The sequence below is a fragment of the Macaca mulatta genome, chromosome 7 (assembly GCF_049350105.2).
Source record: "Macaca mulatta isolate MMU2019108-1 chromosome 7, T2T-MMU8v2.0, whole genome shotgun sequence".
Lineage (NCBI taxonomy): Eukaryota > Metazoa > Chordata > Mammalia > Primates > Cercopithecidae > Macaca > Macaca mulatta.
In genome coordinates, this window is record NC_133412.1 from 118,585,915 (window position 1) to 118,607,371 (window position 21,457).

The 21,457-nt window shown below is 42.7% G+C and overlaps 1 protein-coding gene across 3 annotated transcripts in view; it reads right to left on the reverse strand.

Moving 5' to 3' along the window:
* MIS18BP1 (MIS18 binding protein 1) overlaps window positions 1-21,457 on the reverse strand; it is a 61,425-nt gene that overhangs the window by 37,900 nt on the left and 2,068 nt on the right. Inside the window, exons 1-7 of one of the 3 annotated variants that reach the window (XM_077940955.1) lie at window positions 18,936-19,155; window positions 16,342-18,092; window positions 14,390-16,259; window positions 11,718-11,832; window positions 9,113-9,747; window positions 5,025-5,138; window positions 4,308-4,789 (exon numbers count right to left, since the gene is read on the reverse strand). In XM_077940955.1, coding sequence (XP_077797081.1) covers window positions 4,308-4,789; window positions 5,025-5,138; window positions 9,113-9,656 — 1,140 coding nt within the window. In that variant the 5' untranslated portion in view covers window positions 9,657-9,747; window positions 11,718-11,832; window positions 14,390-16,259; window positions 16,342-18,092; window positions 18,936-19,155. Of the gene's footprint in view, window positions 1-4,307; window positions 4,790-5,024; window positions 5,139-9,112; window positions 9,748-11,717; window positions 11,833-14,389; window positions 16,260-16,341; window positions 18,093-18,935; window positions 19,156-21,457 lie in introns of those variants that run through there. The other 2 variants (XM_077940954.1, XM_028851531.2) reach the window with 2 other exon arrangements.

Sequence of the window (21,457 nt, forward strand, 5' to 3'; positions counted from 1 at the left end):
ATCTGATATCAATAGAAAAGTCATACAGACAACTGCACATGAGTGTAGAGTTGAGAAGAATATTCTGTGCTGGAAACATATTGGAGAGCTATCAGCATAGAGATGGAATTTAAAACTATGACACTGGAAATAGAGCCTAGAGAGTGTGTGTAGGTAGAGAAACATTTCTAGGGCTGATTTGCAGTAATTCCAACATTTTTAGGACTGATTCTGGGGAAAGGAAGAGGAAATAGCAAAGGGGACTGAGAAGGGATGGCCAGCAATGTAGCACAAAATCAGGAAAGATCCTGGAATACAAAATATAAAGCATCACACTTCTTTAGAAAGACATTATGGGGCCAGGCGTGGTGGCTCATGCCTGTAATCCCAACACTTTGGGAGGTCGAGGCGGGTGGATTACCTGAGGTCAGGAGTTTGAGACCAGCTCAACTAGTAAACTCCCTCTCTACCCAAATACAAAAAGTAGCTGGGCTTGGTGGTGGGCACCTGTCATCCCAGCTACTTGGGAGGCTGAGGCAGGAGAATCACTTGAACTCGGGAGGTGGAGGCTGCAGTCAGCTGAGATTGCACTACTGCACTCCAGTCTGGGCAACAGAGCAAGACTCCGTCTCAAAAAAAAAAAAAAAAAAAAAGACATTTTGGGAGCCAAGGCGGGCAGATCACGAGGTCAGGAGATCGAGATCATCCTGACCAACATGGTGAAACCCCATCTCTACTAAAAATACAAGAAATTAGCTAGGTGTGGTGGTGCGTGCCTGTAGTCCCAGCTACTCAGGAGGCTGAGGCAGGAGAATCACTTAAACCCTGGAGACAGAGTTTGCAGTGAGCCAACATCACGCCACCGCACTCCAGCCTGGCAACAGAGCAAGACTCCATCTCAAAAAAAAAAAAAAGACATAATAAGATGCCTGTAATCATTAACACTTTGGGAAACTGAGGCAGGCGGATCACGTGAGGAGTTTGAGACCAGCCTGGCCAACGTGGTGAAAACCCGTCTCTACTAAAAAGAGCAATTAGCAGGATGTGGTGTGGCGAGTACCTCTAATCCCAGCTACTCCAGAGGCTGAGGGAGAATCACTTGAACCCAAGAGGCAGAAGTTATAGTGAGCCAAGATCGCACCACTGCACTCCAGCCTGGGTGACAAGAGCAAGACTGTCTCAAAAAAAAAAGAAAACAAAAAAAAATAAATAAGAATCTGTCACTGGATTTGGTGTTATGGAGATGACTGCTGAACTTGGAAAGGGCAATATTAATAAAATAGTGGATATTTTATGAATAGTCTAAGGTGAAACCTGTTCAAGGGGGAATGGAGAACTTAAAACCACATACCTCTTTCAAAATATCTTGCTATATAAAGGGAAACAAAAAATAGTGTAGCAGCTGGAGTTGGACAGGGGATAAAGGAAAGATGGGTCTTTGCATGTTTTTAAAAAATGCAGGCCATGTTTCAACATGTTTATATGTTAATGAGCATAATCCAGGAAAAAAAAATTGACGGGGCAATTGAAAGGGCAATGTCCTTACCCTTAAAAGGAATGTCCTTACCCTTAAAAGGAAATGAATGGGCTCTGAAAAGGAGCATAAATTGTTCATCCATTTTAATAGGAGGGAAAAAGCAGAGTATGTGAAAACAGCAGCAGGTAGATTTTCTGATGGGATTATTATGAAGTTCTCAATGAAATGGGAATGAGAAGATCTGGAGGTTTTAGGAGAGAAAAGGTGAGTTACTCTTCCAGGAAAGTCAGAGAGTAGATTGACAAGTGAAATGTACCAGGACTAATGGGGCAATACTGACAGCCCATTTAAGGTTTGTTGTCAAATTTAAAATGAGATAAGCCAATATGGTTGTGTGTTTTGCTCTAGCCACTTCCAGCTGTCAGGTACAGGACTGTACAGTTAAATTTAACCAGGGCTGGCATTTAGCCAGAGGAGGACAAACGGGGAAAAAAGAGAGTTGAGACTTAAAACCTCTAATAGTTATAGTGATGGACTAGTGAAATGAGGACATGAGAGTTGATGGATGAACGCTGTCTTAGAGGGGTCAGAGTATTGACGGTGAAGGGTAGGGGAACAGTACTAGGGGGGAATGATCTCAACTACAGGAGTTGGCAGTGAGAGAGTGGCATGTTTGAAAAATTCAGTGCATGTTTATTTGGTAATGAGAAGCAATGGAAATGTATACGGTAGAGGGTAAAGGTAGGAGAAGGGTCACTGACTATCAAAAAAAGATAGTTGGATGGATCATCTAAACGAGTGTAGACGTAACCGGAGATTATGACAGAAGTAGTAGAGGGAAAACTAACAGGTGTCAAATACTTAGAAATGCAAGGTCATGACTAGGAGGTTGTGTTACAGATGAATACAACTGGTAAAGTCTTATGGCATGTGCTTCAAAGAAGCTTTAGAGAGAAGGAAGAAAAAACTGCCTGAAGTAGCAATGAGGAGCAACAGAGCTACACCTTATGTCATCTCTAGGTCCAGTGGAATGTGGGATATGAGAGAAAAAGGAGCCACCACTTGAGTGTGTTGTTTGTAGAAGCCACATTTTAGTTAGAGCAGTGTAAGAAATCTTCATAGAAGACTGGCAGTAAAACATTTTGCTGATGACATAACTGGAGTTCAAAAGGACACAATGTAAGGTATGGAGAGTTAGGTATGAGTGAGAAATTGAGACAGAATTAGTGGAAGTTCAGAATTAAATAGGGATAAGAGTTTTGGAAAGCTTGGACTTCTTGTGGTAACTGAGATAAATAGCACTATACAGATGACTAAATTAGTACTGTGGGGCCTCTTAGAACAGTTTGTCTTCAAACTTTTTTGCTTAACCCATCTCACATATTTTTAACTCAACATCTAAAACTTCTCATTAAAAGTTTTAAATATTTTCAGACCAGGCATGGTGACTCACATCTGCAATCCTAGCACTTTGGGAGGCTGAGGCGGGCAGATTGCCTGAGCTCAGGAGTTCAGATCAGCCTGGGCAACACGGTGAAACTCCGTCTCTACTAAAATACAAAAAAAAAAAACAAACAAAAAACATTTAGCCGGGCATGGAAGCATGCGCCTGTAGTCCCAGCTACTCAGGAGGCTGAGGCAGGAGATTTGCATGAACCTGGAAGGCGGAGGTTGCAGTGAGCTGAGATTGCGTCACCACACTCCAGCCTGGGAGACAGAGTGAGACTCCAAAATAAATAAAATAAATAAATAAGTAAATAGATAAAGTTTACATATTTTCAAATAATGGGATTTCTAGTGAATATATTGAGATATAAAACCATAACTGGTATGTCACTCTTTAAAATTTAGATGGCTACAAGGGAGGCTTAAGTGGGAGGATTGCTTGAACCCAAGAGGCCAGCCTGGGCAACAGAGTAAGGCCTCATCTAAAAAATTATTAATTAAAATTTAGATGGAATTTATACACCATCTCAATTTGATAACCACCACTATACATTTAAGAATTAATGGCTAGACGCCGTGGCTCATGCTTCTAATCCTGGCACTTTGGGAGGCCAAGGCGAGAGGACCACTTGAGGTCAGGAGTTAGAGAACAGCCTGGCCAGCATGGTGAAACCCCGCCTCTACTAAAACACAAAAATTAGCTGGGCATGGTGGCAGGTGCCTGTAATCCCAGCTACTCAGGAGGGTGAGGTAGGAGAATCGCTTGAACCCAGGACGTGGAGGTTGCAGTCAGCCAAGATTGTGCCATTGTGCTCCAGCCTGGGTGACAGAAGAAGACTCCTGCTCAAACATAAATAAATAATTAATGGGCAAACCTTTAAGAATTGGAAATTTTACACTGCATCTTCCTCCTTAAGCTTGTATTTCCATTCCACTTCCTTCAGAGAATTTGTCCTAAGGTAACAGTTCAATGCTCTGAAGTCTTTTATTGATTACTCTATTTAATTTAGGAAAAATTCTCAAATCCTCAGATGCTACAGTTCCTTTCTATCTTAATTGATCTAACTATTTTAGTAGTACCGTATCAGAAAAAAAGAGTAGGAATGAATTCAATGTTCATCACCAAAGGGAACAGGTAAATCATTGAAGACTACACAATTAGTAATAGAGCAAGATAAGACTTAACACGTGGCTCTTCTTATATTCAACTCACTGTTCTTTTCACTATGTCACCCTGTCACTGCAGTAAACAGTAAAACATGATAATGAAGACACTGTTAATAATAAAGCATACAGGTTCAAATCCTAGCTAGAAAAAAAAAATAATGAGAGAACATCAAAAGCTCAAGCTCTTGAAGAATGGGGCAAAAATAGAAATAAATATCTGTCTTAAAAGTTTTCCCACCTGATTTTTCTTAACTCCATTTGTAACAGTTTGAAATATTCTTGGAGAAAGCTTTGAAACATTTCTTTTTGACCTCCGAGGTATTGTTATATGAAGTCTTGGTGTTGCAAGTACAATTTTACAGGTATCTTCCGTGGAACCTGGAAGACCTGTCTCTCCAGGCACTGTTTTGTCATTTCCTTCCTTAACTTCCTGCTGTGAAGTCCCTTCTGTTGTCCTCTCACTATCAGAAACCATTAACAGACTGCCATTTTTAATAGGAACACAATTAGTACTGAGAGTCTCAGCATTAGTATTTTGAAATTGTTCATCAGCAGAATCAATGCCTTCTAAAACAAACATGTCCTTTTTGGACCCAGTGGTTGCAACTACATTCTCCTTTGACTGAAGAATTTGTTTAGCCAACTGAGCTCTAGTTAATCTCTTGCTTGGGGCTTCTGTAGCCAAAAAAGTTTCCTGTTCTTGGTTCCGAGTTGGAAGTTCTGCAAAAAATACAAAACAAAACAAAAAAATTATATAAGGATCATAGGAAACTAAGAGATAAATTTAGGTTAGGAATGTTCCACCCTCTTGCCCAGTCTTTCTCTGAGTGTCTCTTTTACGATTCAAGCTTTTGTCTACAGCCAAAGTTTAATGCCCACACAAGGAAAATAATTACCTAGAACATTTAACTATATATTTAAGTAACAAACTAAAAACAAACCAAAAATAGTTTACCGTAAGTTAAATTGTGCAGTGGTGCTTTCTTTTCCTGCTGGCACTGAATCTTTTGTTTGACTGGGAGGAAAATATCATTATTTGATGATTCTAGAGGACCTCCTTGGACCGAGGCTAAGGTTTTATTTTTTAAAGAAAGAAGAAGTTGAATTGTATTAGTTACTAAGAAAAAAACATCTTTTAAAATTCTTGAAATACAGACACTTAGATTTAGTAATGATCAGATCAATATAGTACTTTCGCAATATATGACAGTTACATATATTTTTTTATTTTTGGCTGTATTATCTTCTAATACCTCTACCCCATTCTCTATACCAACCTTATGGTGAGGAAGAATTTTTTAAAACCTTCTCCAAGACACAACCTGCCAGCTCTAGACAAAAGTATTAGACTTAGAAACCTAGAGACCTGGAATTCTGGTGCTGCCACAAATTGGATATGTATATGTTAAGATTACAATATAAAGTTTCACCCAGTCTTGAAAATTCCGATTCTGTTTCTGGTTGCTGTGAATTTCTAAAGCATGAAAGACAGTCGACAGTCGAAGAGTTGTAACTTACTCCTTAAAAATTAAAATGCTGAGACGCAACAGCAGACTCAGCCATAATTTATATCCTTTAGACAATTTTTAGTAGGTCTTCAAATGCTCACAAGTTGTAGGTTTCTCAACTAGACAAATAAGAACTAATAGCACTGCTTACATTTTATTCTGCTTTACCTCCTAGATCTTTAAAGTTTAATGTTTCTCGAATGTAGTTTCTTTCACACAAAAAGGGGATGATAATAGACTTAAAATTTGAGCCTGAGAAGAATTATCTTATATGTTTAATTTTAAATCTTATACTTGAAAAGACTGGTAGTGACTATGCTTTAATAAGTATGCCACTTTGGTCTCAGAAATCTTAACATAAAGATTTCATTATAACAACGTGTCACAAAAAGAAACAATAAGTTTCTATATCCTTAACTCATTCTACTGGAAATGGCAAGGCAATTCAGTAGTAATTCAATCAAATGCAACAAGTTATATTTATCCACTTATGTGGGAGTCCGAGGTTCATGCAGACTCTCTAAAAGGTTTCTAAAACTATATACAAAATTTGTATTTGTATTTGTGTTTATATTTTCTGGGGGAAAGGGTCACCAGATTCTCAGAACACTCAGGTATTTCTTACTCTCAAATGCTACCTTATTATATTTGAACACTTTAATATGCATTATTTCATTTCTTCTTCCTTTTCTCCCAGGCTATATGAGAAACAGATGACTGTGAGTCTCCCCACTTCTACCCCCAAATTTCCTTAGAAAACTCTGTGTTAGAATATGTCACTGTCTTGGAAATGCAACAGTATACCCACAACCTACTGTGTAGTGATTTAGAGCACGGGCTTGCTAAGAGATACCTATATTCAATTATCAACTTATCACTTGTTACCTATGAGACATAGAGCAAGCAGACTTACTCTCTTTATAATCCCCATTTATAGACCACTAATGGGTATCCACCCATAGTGTTTGTTGAAAGGATTAAAAGAGATAATACAAGTAAAATATCTTTCATTATCAACGACTGATACTCATTAAAATCTCAATTTCAATTGTTGCAGTGTCATCTTTCCAGATCATTCTCTCAAAATCCAGTGATTATCCAAACAAAATGTACACTTCACAATCCCTCATCTCCTTCAGATCCTTTGCCCTCATTAATCAGCTTAAATTTCATCGTGACTCCTTCACACACACCCTCCTTTGTCCTTCTGTCACTTCATTCTATTTGGCAAAATTACAACCCAGTTAAATCCAGCTCCCTCCCTATTCTACACCAGCACCTTAGCAGCTAAACAGGGCCAAAGGAAAACTCACAGCCATATTTACTGGTTCCATTTTAAATTCATGTCCACAAATCTTAAACATATCTTCTGCGTTACCTAGGAAATCAAATTTAGGCCTCTCCCAAACTATTCAAACCTCTACCTCCTCAAACTTCAATACCTGTTTTCCATACTTGCTCAGCTGATGACTTTACTTCTTATTTTAAATTATTTGTGAAGTCATACAATAATAACCCACCAACATCTGTATAAATGTCTTTCTTTTCTGTTAACAATTGGTCTGTTTGTGTTCTGGTCAAACCTCTAATGATGCATTGGATTATATTTCCTCTCAACTACTGAAGGGCATCATACTAGCAATTTCATTTTTTTCCTTCCTACTTCATTATTCCCAACAGCATATAAAAATGCTGCATTTCACCAAGTATTAAAAATTATAAAACCTTAAACTACACTTTCTAACCCTCAAAAAAAGGGCTGTTTATGTTCACTATTGTCAATTCCTCTTGTCACATTCTCTCTTGAACCCTTTCATGCAATGTTTTCATTGCTACCATTCCACCAAAGCCGCCCTGCATCAAAGTCACCAATGACCTTCACATTGCTAAATCGAGCAGCAGAATCTCAGCCTACTTGACCAATTAGGAGCATCAGACAGCTGTCAACTCCCACCTTAAAGTACTTCATTCTCTTGGCTTTCACAGTATCACTCTCCTGGTTTTCCTTCTTCCTCACCATCTTCTCAGTGGCCTTTCTACTCTTCTTTTTACCTTTTTTTTTTTTGAGCTGGAGTTTTGCTCTTGTTGCCCAGGCTGGAGAGTAATGGCATGATCTCAGCTCACCACAACCTCCGCCTCCTGGGTTCAAGGGATTCTCCTGCCTCGGCCTCCCAAGTAGCTGGGATTACAGGCATGCGCCACCATGCCTGGCTAATTTTGTATTTTTAGTAGAGATGGGGTTTCTCCGTGTTGGTCTGGCTGGTCTTGAAACCCCCACCTCAGGTGATTCTCCCGCCTCAGCCTCCCAAAGTGATGGGAATCTTTCTTCTACCTTCCAAATGCTGGAGTACCCCAGGACCCAGATCTTGAATGTTTTCTTTCTATACTTACTCCTTGATGACCTCATCTAATCTCATTGCTTTTAAAATACCATTTAGGTGCTAATGATGCCCCAATGTACTTTTCTCACCTTGATCAATTCCCTAAATTCCAACTAGTTTTTTCCAACACCCTACCTAAATTTAAATTTTTAATAGAGATTATCAAAATTAACATAACAAAAATATTAGTTAATGAGCTCACACTCCATTCCTCCTTCAGTTTGTCCCATTTCAGTTAAATCACCCTCCTGGTTGCTTAGGCCACAACCAAAAACATAAAACAAAAAAACACCCTGGAGCTATCCTTTACATCTTTTTATTTTACATTCTACACCCAATCTATGAGCTAATCCTATCGGCTCTACCTTTAAAACACAGCCAGAGTCCAGCCATTTACTATCTGTACGTTTACTATCTGCACTACTAACACCTGAACCAAGCCAACAGTGGCTGCCATCTGACTTACTGCAGTAACTCTATTTCAGAACAGCCAGAATGATATTTTAAAAACATAAGTCATTGTACACAATGGTTAATTAAAAAACAACAACAAAAACCTCGTAAGTTAGATCTTGTCATTCACATGCTCAAAACCCTCCAATGGCTTATTCTGCTCACAGTAAAAGCCAAAACTCTTACATTTACCTATAAAGCCCTTATATAATCTGACCCACTCTTATTTATGCCTTCCTCCTGAGCTCTATCTACTCGCTCCATGACACACTAACTTTATAGCTAGTCCTGCAACATGTCAGGAATGCGATTTCAAGGCATTTGTAACAGCTGCCTAGATCATCCTTCCCCATTCCTCAAGATACACGTATCTATCATCATATTCAATTTTGTGGGCTCAAATTCCCAAATTCAAATTATTGAAGCTTACTCTGACCACTCCACTGAAAATTACATACCCCTCCAACTCTTCCCATTATCCTAATTCTGCTTTTTCTCTTTCCACTTTTCCTCTTCTACTATGCCATAAAAATTCTTATTTAATATGTTAATTATGTCTTTCCACCACGTGAATGTGAGCTACACAAGGGCAAGGATTTTTGTCCATTTTGTTCACTGCTATATTCTGAGTACCAAAAACAGTGTCTGAAACATTAAACACTTAAGACATTACAGTTTTTTAGCTAACACATAAAACTAACCTCTTAGTGAACTGTTATCTGACTGGAATGATTTGTTGTTTTCCTTTTCTTCACATAGGTAGGTATGCTGCAATTTTTTTTTTTCAACTCTGTTAGGAGTGAAGGTTTCATTATTTCCACTTTTCTGTGGTTCCAACAAACTACTGTTTCTTGGTGGCTGTTCTTGCTTGTCACGCAGTACTTTTTCTTTCATTCTTTGAAATATTTTTCCCGGTGATTCATAGTTTGCTTTATTTTTTAATCCATCCTTGTTGGGCTTTATAGCACTGATATCAAGAGAACTGTTAGAGGTAGTAGCCTCTGTTAGCATAGTTGATTGAAATATATTTTTATTGTTAAAAGTTGTCATTTTTAGGAACTGATTCTTTTTACGGTCATTCGATTTTAAAGAGGGGTTCTGATATTTCACCAAATCTTTTACAGGAGTAAGTGTGCCTGCAGGAATGCTGTCAAAAAAGATTGCATCCATGGGTAGATTTCTCCTTTGAGAAGATGTCTCTGGAGGTAAGTAAATTCTTGAATGTTTCAAAGGTGTTGCAATCATCTTGACAAGGCAGGAGCAACCAAGTTCTTCTAACAGAAAATTCACTTAAGCACAATTTTCATATAGAACTTCAGAGGCGATCCACAGAAACCTGTAGTTCAATGTAAAATCAGTCTTTATCACGCTTTGGGGCAGAAAATGTTTAAAGTTTATTTGCTTTCCACAACATTATACTATTTAAAATGTTTAACTGATTCATAACAATACTAGATAATCTGTAGCTCACAAATCAGACTAAGATTTTATTTTTATTGAAGTCTCCTTAACAAAAGAGCTGGGTGTGATGGGTGCACACACTTGTAGTCCTAGTGAAAGGACACAAAGATAGATGTGTACCCGCCCCCCACCCGCTACACCCTTGTTCTGCTCTCTAATCTTTGCACATACCAGAGATTTCGTAAGTTCTGTGAGTACCTGGTTTTCTGCACGTACCAGAGATTTTGTTTTGCACATACCAGAGATTTTGTAAGTTCTGAGGCAAGGTCACAAGACGTGTTTAAGAAAGATAAACTCTTGCTGCCATAAACCTGCTCTCCCGCCTCAAAGTTTGAACCAAAATATCAGAAATGGCAGGAACCAATCATAGTTAGCCAAATCGCCTTGTTCAAACACTAGCCAATCATATATCTGATTTGTATAATAACTCTATGCCCACTTTTCTTAGACTATATAACATTGTTCGGAGCTGAGTGGGGGAGCTCTCCTGCCCGTCTCGTTTCACGAGCGAGGGAGAGTTCCAGGTTCGAACCTGTAATAAAGATCCTTGCTGCTTAGCTTTGACTCTGGACTCTGGTGGTCTTCTTCGGGGAATAAACGGTCTGGGCATAACAAATGGGGGCTCATCCGGGATTTCCCCCAAGCCCACCAGACCCCCAAGTCAACGGATCTTAATCTGTAGGTAAGCCGGCTTTGTCACTGTCTCTGTCTTTGTCTCTGTCTGTCTCCCTGAAATTTCGCGAAATCCGTAATCTGTAATCTGTATTGGTCTGTTCTGTAAGTGGCACGGTCTTGGCGGACGCGCTAGAAGACAGCCACTCGGGACTGGTGGGAGACGTTCCCCAGTGCCCATCTGGGGGCCTCCATCCTTGGTTGCCCCGTCTGACTCAGGTCGGAAGTCCGACACGCGCTCGCGAATGCTCATCGTTATTACTGTCTGTCCGTTATTGTTAAGTGTTAAGTGTAAGCCCAAAACGAAACATAAAACCTTTTCTTCCCCTTCCAGGACCGGACCTGTCGGATACTCCCCTCTGCTTCACACTCATTTTCGTCCCCCCTTCTCTTTGTAGGAGCAGTCCAAAGATGGGCAACAACCAGAGCACGCCGCTCTCACTCCTTGTTACCAATTTTAAGGATGTGAAGGCTCGGGGGCGTAACTTAAGCGTAGAACTAAAGAAGGGAAAGCTAGTTACTTTCTGCCATTCGGAGTGGCCCTCTTTCGGCGTAGGGTGGCCCTCCGAAGGAACTTTCTGTCTCTCTATTATTACTAAGGTAAAAACTAAGATTTTCCTGCCAGGGCAGTCAGGACATCCTGATCAAATTCCTTATATTCTAGTGTGGCAGGATCTTGTGGAAAACTCACCACCCTGGATAACTCCATTCATCCCTGAGCCCTGCAAAGTCCTAGTAACACGACCTACAAGACAAAAGACTCCCTCTGCTCCCTCGGCCCCTGTGCTGCCGGACAGCCAGGACCCCCTAACGTTAGAACCCACATTTCCCCCACCATATCCGCACCTTATCCCGCAGGACCCAGTCCCCCAGGGTGGTGCTTCCGTAGAGGGAAACTGAGAAGCAGAAGCAGCCGAGAGCGAAAGTAACCTGGGGGGGCCGGCCGGCCGAACACGAGGCCGCGTACAGCGGGACCAAGCTTCCCGACTCCCTGACTCCACTGTAGCCCTGCCTCTCAGAGAAATAGGATCGCTTGATGATACCGGGCTCTCCCGTCTCATGTATTGGCCTTTTTCCACCAGTGATTTATACAATTGGAAGTCCCAAAATGCTCGGTTCTCAGATAATCCCAAAGATCTAACCTCGTTGTTAGACAGTGTCATGTTTACTCACCAGCCGACCTGGGATGACTGTCAACAGCTCCTCCGAATCCTGTTCACAACGGAGGAGCGGGAAAGAATCCAAGTTGAGGCCAGAAAACTGGTTCCAGGAGATGACGGCCAGCCAACTGCAAATCCTGACCTCATTAATGCGGCTTTCCCTTTGACCCGGCCCAGATGGGACTACAACACGGCAGAAGGTAGGGGACGACTGCTCATTTATCGCCAGACTCTAATGGCGGGTCTCCGGGCTGCAGCTCGCAAGCCCACCAATTTGGCTAAAGTATATTCTGTGTTACAAGGTAAGACAGAAAGCCCCGCTGTGTATTTAGAGAGATTAATGGAAGCCTTCAGACAGTTTACCCCTATGGACCCGGAAGCACCGGAAAATCAGGCAGCGGTAGTAATGTCCTTTGTAAACCAGGCAACACCAGATATTAAAAGAAAACTCCAGAAATTAGAAGGTTTAGAGGGAAAGCAGATTCAGGACCTCCTTCAGATGGCCCAGCGAGTTTATAATAATAGGGATACTCCAGAAGAAAAACAGTTCAAGGCAACCAAAGAAATGACCAAAGTCTTAGTAGCAGCTTTCCCCCAGGCAGGAAATGGCCAAAACAGAAAGCAGAAAAAGCAAGGCCCTTGGCAAGGATTAGAAAAAGATCAGTGTGCTTATTGCAAGGAACGTGGCCACTGGATTAAAGACTGCCCAAAGAAACGGAGACCAGCTAACCCTACCTCCGTACTCGTTACCCAGGACTCTGACTAGGGAGGACGGGGTTCGGACCCCCTCCCCAAACCCAGGGTAACTTTGCAAGTGGAGGGGTCCCCAGTTCGCTTCTTGGTCGATACTGGGGCGGAACGCTCAGTCCTAACCAAACCAATTGGAAAAATGTCTAAGAAAACATCCTGGGTGCACGGGGCCACAGGCATCAAAAAATACCCCTGGACAACCCAGAGGACTGTAGACTTAGGAACGGGAAAAGTCTCCCATTCCTTCCTAGTCATCCCAGAGAGCCCCTGCCCTCTACTAGGGAGGGACTTGCTGACAAAGATGGGGGCCCAAATCCACTTTGAGCCAGAAGGGCCCAAGATAACTGATTCCCAAAACAGGCCAATATCTATCCTGACTGTCACCTTAGAAGATGAGTACCGACTCCATCAAGAGCAAAAGCCCCCCGATCAGGGAATTGACTCTTGGCTCCAGCGTTTCCCTGAAGCGTGGGCAGAAACTGGGGGCTTGGGGCTAGCTAAACATCGACCTGCCATATTTGTGGAAGTTAAGCCAGGGACGGACCCGGTTCGGGTTCGGCAATATCCTATGCCCCTGGAGGCAAGAGAAGGAATTACGCCCCATATCCGCCGACTCCTAGACCAGGGAGTCCTACGGGCTTGCCACTCATCCTGGAATACTCCACTGTTACCTGTTCGTAAACCCAACAGTACGGACTACAGGCCAGTACAGGATTTAAGAGAAGTTAATAAAAGGGTCATGGACATACATCCCACTGTGCCCAATCCATACACCCTTCTGAGTGCCTTACATCCCAAAAAACAGTGGTATACCGTTCTTGATCTAAAAGACGCTTTCTTCAGCCTTCCTCTGGCTCCCAAAAGTCAAGAACTCTTTGCATTTCAATGGACGGATCCTGAGAGGGGCATCAACGGTCAGCTAACATGGACCAGACTGCCACAAGGGTTCAAGAACTCGCCAACCCTGTTCGATGAAGCCCTTCATGAAGATCTGGGTGAGTACCGGCGGCAACACCCTGAAATAACTCTTTTGCAATATGTTGATGATCTCTTAATAGCGGCCAGGTCCCCGGAAACTTGTGTTCAAGGGACTGAGGACCTCCTGAAGACTCTGGGGGAGCTAGGCTACCGAGCCTCAGCAACAAAGGCTCAGATCTGCAAGTCGGAGGTAACTTATCTGGGGTACCTATTAAAAGGGGGGCAACGCTGGCTAACCAAAGCCCGAAAGGAAACAGTCCTACGCATCCCTAGACCCCAGTCAACACGGCAAGTGAGAGAATTCCTGGGGTCGGCAGGGTTCTGTAGGTTATGGATACCCGGATTTGCTGAGTTAGCCAAGCCCCTATACCAGGCAACAAAGGAACGGCAGCCCTTCAATTGGACGGAAGAGGCTGAGCTGGCCTTTCAGCAAATCAAAACTGCCTTGTTATCAGCCCCCGCGCTGGGGCTCCCTGATGTCTCCAAGCCCTTCCACTTATACGTGGATGAAAGTAAGGGTGTTGCAAAAGCCGTGTTAACACAGTACCTAGGCCCCTGGCAGAGGCCAGTTGCCTATTTGTCAAAAAAATTAGATTCAGTGGCTGCTGGCTGGCCACCCTGCCTCCGGATAATCGTGGCGACCGCCCTAATGGTCCGAGACGCTGATAAACTTATCATGGGGCAAGAGTTGCGCGTTATAACCCCGCATGCCATTGAAGGCGTCCTCCGGCAGCCGCCGGACCGATGGATGAGTAACGCCCGGCTCACCCACTATCAAGGACTGCTGTTAAACCCCCTCAGAATAACTTTTCTGCCCCCAACCTCTTTAAACCCTGCTTCACTGCTGCCAAATCCAGACTTGGACGCCCCGTCCCATGAGTGCACTGAGATACTGGCTCAGGTGCATGGGGTGCGGGAGGACCTGCAAGATCGTCCGCTCCCCGACACAGAACTCACCTGGTTCACTGATGGCAGCAGCTATGTCCACCAAGGCCAGCGGTATGCAGGAGCGGCTGTAACGTCAGAGACTGAGATACTTTTTCAGGATGGACAGAAGCGTTCCCAACTAAGAGAGAAACTGCTCAGGTTGTAGCAAAGAAAATTTTGGAAGAAATCCTCCCCAGGTATGGCTTTCCCGTCCAAATAGGGTCAGACAATGGACCAGCCTTTGTTGCTAAGGTAAGTCAGGATTTGGCTTCCATTCTGGGGGCAAATTGGAAATTACATTGTGCTTATAGGCCCCAAAGCTCAGGACAGGTAGAAAGGATGAATCGGACTCTGAAGGAGACCTTAACTAAATTGACCATGGAGACTGGCGCTAATTGGGTAGTACTTCTCCCCTATGGTCTGTTCTGGGCCCGAAATACCCCTTACAGACTAGGCCTCACACCATATGAAATCATGTATGGCAGACCCCCACTCCTGGTCCCCAGTCTAAAAGATGACTTACTCAAACCTGAAACTGAAAATGTCTCTGAGCTCCTGTTCTCCTTACAAGCCTTACAGAAAATTCACCAGGAAATTTGGCCCAGACTACGAGAACTGTACGAGGCAGGACCTCCGCCGACGCCTCATCCGTTCCAGCCGGGAGACTGGGTCCTAGTCAAGCGCCACCGGCAAGAAACTCTTCAACCCAGGTGGAAAGGACCACTGCAAGTACTCCCGACTACTCCCACCGCTCTCAAAGTAGAAGGCATTGCTTCGTGGATCCACTACACACACGTCAAACCAGTGGACCCAACATCCGACCTTCTCGAGCCGTCTGGAGCACCGGTTACATGGACTGTAGACAAAGCTAAGAACAATCCCTTAAAGCTAACCCTGCGCCGTCATCCCCATAGCCGTAACCATGTCTAGCTTACCTATGCTTTTATGCCTTATGCATCTGACTCTCCTCACTGCTGCGCCGTCTAATCCCTATGTCTGGAGGTTCTGGCTCTATGAGAACAAAACTCACCCCGGGGAAACCCCCCAAGCGGGTAAACTGCTAGCTAGCGCAGACTGCCCCCCCTCAGGGTGTAATACTATAGTTTACCTCAATTTCACTGGGTTCCAGATTGCCCAACCAGCAATACCCATGATCTGTTTTGAATATGATCAAACTGAATATAATTGTAAAAATTATTGGTGGCACCAGAGTGCAGGTTGCCCATATAGCTACTGTAAGACGCACTCTGTCTGATACTGGAGAGAACGACAAGGGTGGTATTTTTACAAAACTGAGTCTCCCGTCACTTACACTTGGATAATTAGAGACCCATGGGACTCTCGGTGGACAACCCCACAACATGGGGGAGTATATTACTCATCAACTAGTACCTGGCCCAGTAGCCATTTATATCTGTGGAGAAGTCTAGTCCAGATTCAACCCTTAATCCACACACAAATCCACAGGCAAGAAACCAAGCTATCACAAGACTTGCAGCCCTTCTCCTGGCTAACTCTATTACGGGAAGGGCTAGCATTCGCCAACCTCACTGGTTTAGGCGACCTGTCCTCTTGCTTTATGTGTGCAACCCTAGGAAGACCACCATTAACGGCTGTTCCTCTATCCTCCCCTCCCACAAACTATACAGGTTTTAACTCATCGATAGTCACGATACCCGATGTAGCCCTGTACCGTGACCCATACCAAGAGAAATACCCCTATTGTTATTCGGCATTTAGCAACAGCCTCTGTAACCAATCGGCTACATACCCTAATAGTCCCATATATGCTCCCCCTGGTGTGTTCTTCTGGTGTAATATGACTCTGTTAAAAACTCTGTCCAAAAGCATCTCTGACGGACAGTTGTGTATCCCTGTTACCCTAGTTCCCCGACTGACACTGCTAACCCCGGCAGAGTTCATAGGCTGGGCAGGGACCGCCCCAACTAAAACTGCGCGACATAGACGAGCAGTTTTTCTACCACTAATTGCCGGAATATCCTTAACCACCTCTGTCGTCGCAGCGGGGTTAGCAGGAGGGGCCCTACAATACTCCATGATAGAAAACGACAAGCTGTTACAACAATTCTCTGTTGCTATGGAAGACTCCGCCTATTCCCTAGCCTTCCTTCAGCGGCAGCTCACCTCCCTAGCACAGGTCACCCTTCAAAACCGCAGAGCCTTAGACTTACTCACGGCTGAGAAAGGAGGTACCTGTATGTTCCTCAAAGAAGAATGCTGTTTCTATATAAATGAGTCAGGGTTAGTTGAGGAAAGAGTCCAACGCCTACACGAACTAAGCTTAGAAATGAAAAAGCAACAATTCACTACAGCCGCTAACAATTGGTGGAGCTCTTCAATGTTTTCCCTTCTGGCACCCCTTTTAGGCCCCCTAATGTCTTTACTACTTCTATTCACTATAGGCCCCTGTGTGGTAAATAAAATTTTACAATTTGTCAGAGAAAGGTTTGATACCATCCAACTAATGGTCCTCCGTAGCCATCACCAGCCTCTCCTGCACCCAGAAAGTGAGGCTATATTATAAGACTCTGGAAATCCAAGATTGGACATCCAGTTACTTATGAGAAGGGGGAAATGAAAGGACACAAAGATAGATGTGTACCCGCCCCCCACCCGCTACACCCTTGTTCTGCTCTCTAATCTTTGCACATACCAGAGATTTCGTAAGTTCTGTGAGTACCTGGTTTTCTGCACGTACCAGAGATTTTGTTTTGCACATACCAGAGATTTTGTAAGTTCTGAGGCAAGGTCACAAGACGTGTTTAAGAAAGATAAACTCTTGCTGCCATAAACCTGCTCTCCCGCCTCAAAGTTTGAACCAAAATATCAGAAATGGCAGGAACCAATCATAGTTAGCCAAATCGCCTTGTTCAAACACTAGCCAATCATATATCTGATTTGTATAATAACTCTATGCCCACTTTTCTTAGACTATATAACATTGTTCGGAGCTGAGTGGGGGAGCTCTCCTGCCCGTCTCGTTTCACGAGCGAGGGAGAGTTCCAGGTTCGAACCTGTAATAAAGATCCTTGCTGCTTAGCTTTGACTCTGGACTCTGGTGGTCTTCTTCGGGGAATAAACGGTCTGGGCATAACACTAGCTACTTGGGAGGCTGAGTAGGGAGGATCACTTGAGCCTGGGAGGTCATGGCTGCAGGGAATCAATGATTGTGCCACTGCACTGCAGCCTGGGTGACAGAGCAAGACCTCGTCTCAAAATAAAATAAAATAAAACAAAACAAAATGAAATAAAAGATACATGCAAATGGTAATACATTAGGTTACAAAAGATAAAGTTCCACAAATATAATTTTTCCTTTTAGGCAGTTATATTTTAAGGCAGCAACTACAACGATCTATTCTAATAAAAGCTAAAAAAAAAAAACTATTCAATTATTTAATAATACCCAATCCTGATTTTTTATGCTCTAGAGCATTTACATTTTAAGGTCTTAGCTGAAAAATCCTCAAATAAATGGTAAATTATTTTCATTCTGATTTCTTTTAATGTAGTGCTATTTAGAATTTTTAGCAGAAATACTGTACTTGAGTTTACATAGTTTTAGCCTTGTTTCTTTCTTTCTTTCTTTTTTTTTTTTGAGACGGAGTTTCCCTCTTGTTGCCCAGGCTGGAGTGCAATGGTGGGATTTCAGCTCACCACAACCTCTGCCTCCCAGGTTCCAGAAATTCTCCTGCCTCAGCCTCCCGAGTAGCTGGAATTATACGTATGCACCACCACGCTTGGCTAATTTTGTATTTTTAGTAGAGACGGGGTTTCTCCATGATGGTCAGGCTGGTTGGTCTCAAACTCCTGAGTTCAGGTGATCCACCTGTTTCGGCCTCCTAGAGTGCTGGGATTATAGGCGTGAGCTACTGCGCCCGGCTGCAACTTGTTTCTTACACATAAATTGTATTATTCACACCTAGAAATTAAGGTTCTAGGTAAGGAACCATATAGTTGCATTAACTAATATTTGGTAAATAAATAAAATATTTCAATCCAAGGACCCTGGAACTTACTAGTCTAGATTTACAGCATCTCTTATAGCTGAATTTATAACTATTCCAATTAGTTAACATCATATAAACATAAAAAAAACCTATCACAGAAAATTCTAACATAGCCAGACCAAAAAATATCAAGTATCTTTATCTACAGCTACTTCTGTGAGAGATAAGCAATTAATATACAAAGTATTATTTAATCCAATAATTTATGATAACGGAGAAAAAAAGAAGGAAAATATTCTTAAATTACAACAGTCAACAAAGAAGGCTATCTTGGGAGTCTGGAGCTCCTAAAAACCACTGTAATTCTTCCACAGAATATGAATCCTGCAAATACATATTAATGCATGCATGTATATGTTTATGATGTGCTAGTTCCAGGGGTTCTGTACTGGGAAGTTATAATATTAGCTGTTCACTTCATTTCTGTTTTATTTTTGGGACAGTGTCTCTGTCACCCAGGCTGGAGTACAGTGGTGTGCTCAGGGCTCCCTGCAACCTCGAAATCTGGGCTCAAGCAATCCTCCTACCTTCGCCTCCAGAGTAGCTGGGACCACAAGTTTGTGCCACTGCACCTCTGCTATGTTTTCTTTTTTCTTTTTTTGCTTATTTGTTTTGTTTTTGAGAGGGAGTCTCGCTCTGTTGCCCAGGCTGGAGTGCGGTGATGTGATCTTGGCTCACTACAATCTCCACCATATGGGTTCAAACAATTCTCCTGTCTCAGCTTCCCAAGTAGCTGGGATCACAGGCGCATGCCACCACACCCGGCTGATTTTTGTATTTTCAGTAGGACGGAGTTTCACCATATTGGTCAGGCTGGTCTCTAACTCCTGACCTCAGGTGATCCACTTGCCTCAGCCTCCCGAAGTACTGGGATTACAAGCATGAACCACCTGAGCTATGTTTTTTTGCATTTTTTTATAGAGACAGGTTTCCCCATGTCGTCCAGGCTGGTCTTGAACTCCTGGGCTCAAGTGATCCTCCTGATTCGGCCTCCCACAAGTGTTGGGAGTACAGGTGTGAGCCACCAAGTCTGGCTTAGCTGTTCATTTCAAAGAAAGGCAATAAAGCTATACAATCTCTCAAAATAAAAAATGAATAAACTTGGCTGAGCACAGTGGCTCACGCCTGTAATCCCAGCACTTTGGGAGGCCAAGGCAGGAGGATCACTTGAGGTCAGGAGTTCAAGACCAGCCTGGCCAACACAGTGAAACCCCGTTTTTACTAACAATGCAAAAATTAGCTGGATGTGGTGGCACATGCCTGTAGTCCCAGCTACTCAGGAGGCTGAGGCAGGAGAATCACTTGAACCCAGGAGATGGAGGTTGCAGTGAGCTGAGATCGTACCACCACTGCACTCCAGCCTGGGCGACAGAGTGAGACTCTGTCTCAAAATAATAATAATAATAATAACAACAACAACAACAACAACAATAAACTGGAAAACTGCAAAGCAAAACGGCAAAGAATGTTCAGGTTTACACAATCTTAATTCCTCAGAGCCTAATGAGATGCTAAACAGAAAGTAAAAACTGCAAATAAGCGAGCAGCACTGAAAACAGAACCAATCTGTAATGGACATGCAGAACTGTCTTCATTTAAAGTCAGATAATTGTCACACTGAAAGGTTACGAGAAACAAACAGAGCTTACTGTTTCCTAATGTCCCTGCCCCCAATTCAGGCAAGTAGTAGGATAAAGGTGAGTAGCCAAGATTCTGAAAAATCCTCAAATTCCACTTCCCGTCCCAAAGACACAAAAAGTTGCTCTAGGAGACCTTTTTCCCACCGTGTGATAAATAGCAACTCAATATAAGCCAAAAAAAAGCAGTCAGTATTTGCCAGTGGTTTGTTAAAGACAGAATGCAGAGAAAAAAAAATGATCTACAATTCCCTCTGACCACAGAGGCTTTGCGGAATAGATAAACAAGAACACCACTGGGTCTAGATAATTCATCCAGGACAGATCTGAAGCTCCATTTCCTTCCTAGTCAAAAGAGCAAAACAAAGAAATCAGCCTCTGATGAAACACAGACATTAGTGGAGATTTAATAACTGGCATCCCTCAAGTGGAGGAAAGAACAGCCTGTCCTGAAGCCAAGCACATTGGCTAACAGATGGAGGTCAGCAACAAGAAATTGTTAGTTCCTCTCAGACTGGAGAAAGTATGTTTCCGTTTTCATTAACTGCTTAAAGTTGTTTGGAAAATCTAATCCTTAAAACTTATTCTAAAAACTGACAAATGCTGATGTACTGGCGGAAAAAAATTGTTTTCAACATAAAGACACAGGAATGGGAAAACCATTGGATGAAACGGCTGGCCAGGATGGGCGTGGTGGCTCACAACTGTAATCCCAGCACTTTGGGACGCCGATGGGGGCACACCACGAGGTCAGGAGATCCAGACCATCCTGGCTAACATGGTGAAACCCCGTCTCTACTAAAAATACAAAAAAATTAGCCGGGCATGGTGGCACGTGCCTGTAGTACCAGCTACTCGGGAGGCTGAGGCAGGAGAATGGTGTGAACCCGGGAGGCGAAGCTTGCAGTGAGCGGAGATCACACCACTGCACTCCAGCAAGACTCTGTCTCAAAAAAAAAAAAAAAAAAAAAGTCTGGCCGTAAGCATTTATGGTACAGTGATGCACTGCATAATGACATCAAACCACATATACAGTGGTCCCATGAAATTGTTTTGGTGTACCTTTTTTTAACTTATTTTTACTGTACCTTTTGTATATTTTGGTATGTTTAGATACAGAAATACTTATCATTGTGTTACAACTGCCAACAATATTCAGTAAAGTAACATGCTGTACAGGTTTGAAGCCTAGAAGCAATAGGTTATAACATATAGCCTGGGTTTTTATAAGTACACTCTATGATACTGGCACAATGACAAAAATTTCCTGAGAATGTATTTCTCAGAACATATGACAGTCAGTTACAAGTGACACATATAAACACAGAACTGAAGCTAAACAATTATGTATATGATCCTGAATATAACTCCTCCTCCTCCTCCCAAAAAGACATGGAAAGTTCTTGTAAGAATTTACTGTAGTGGTAGCA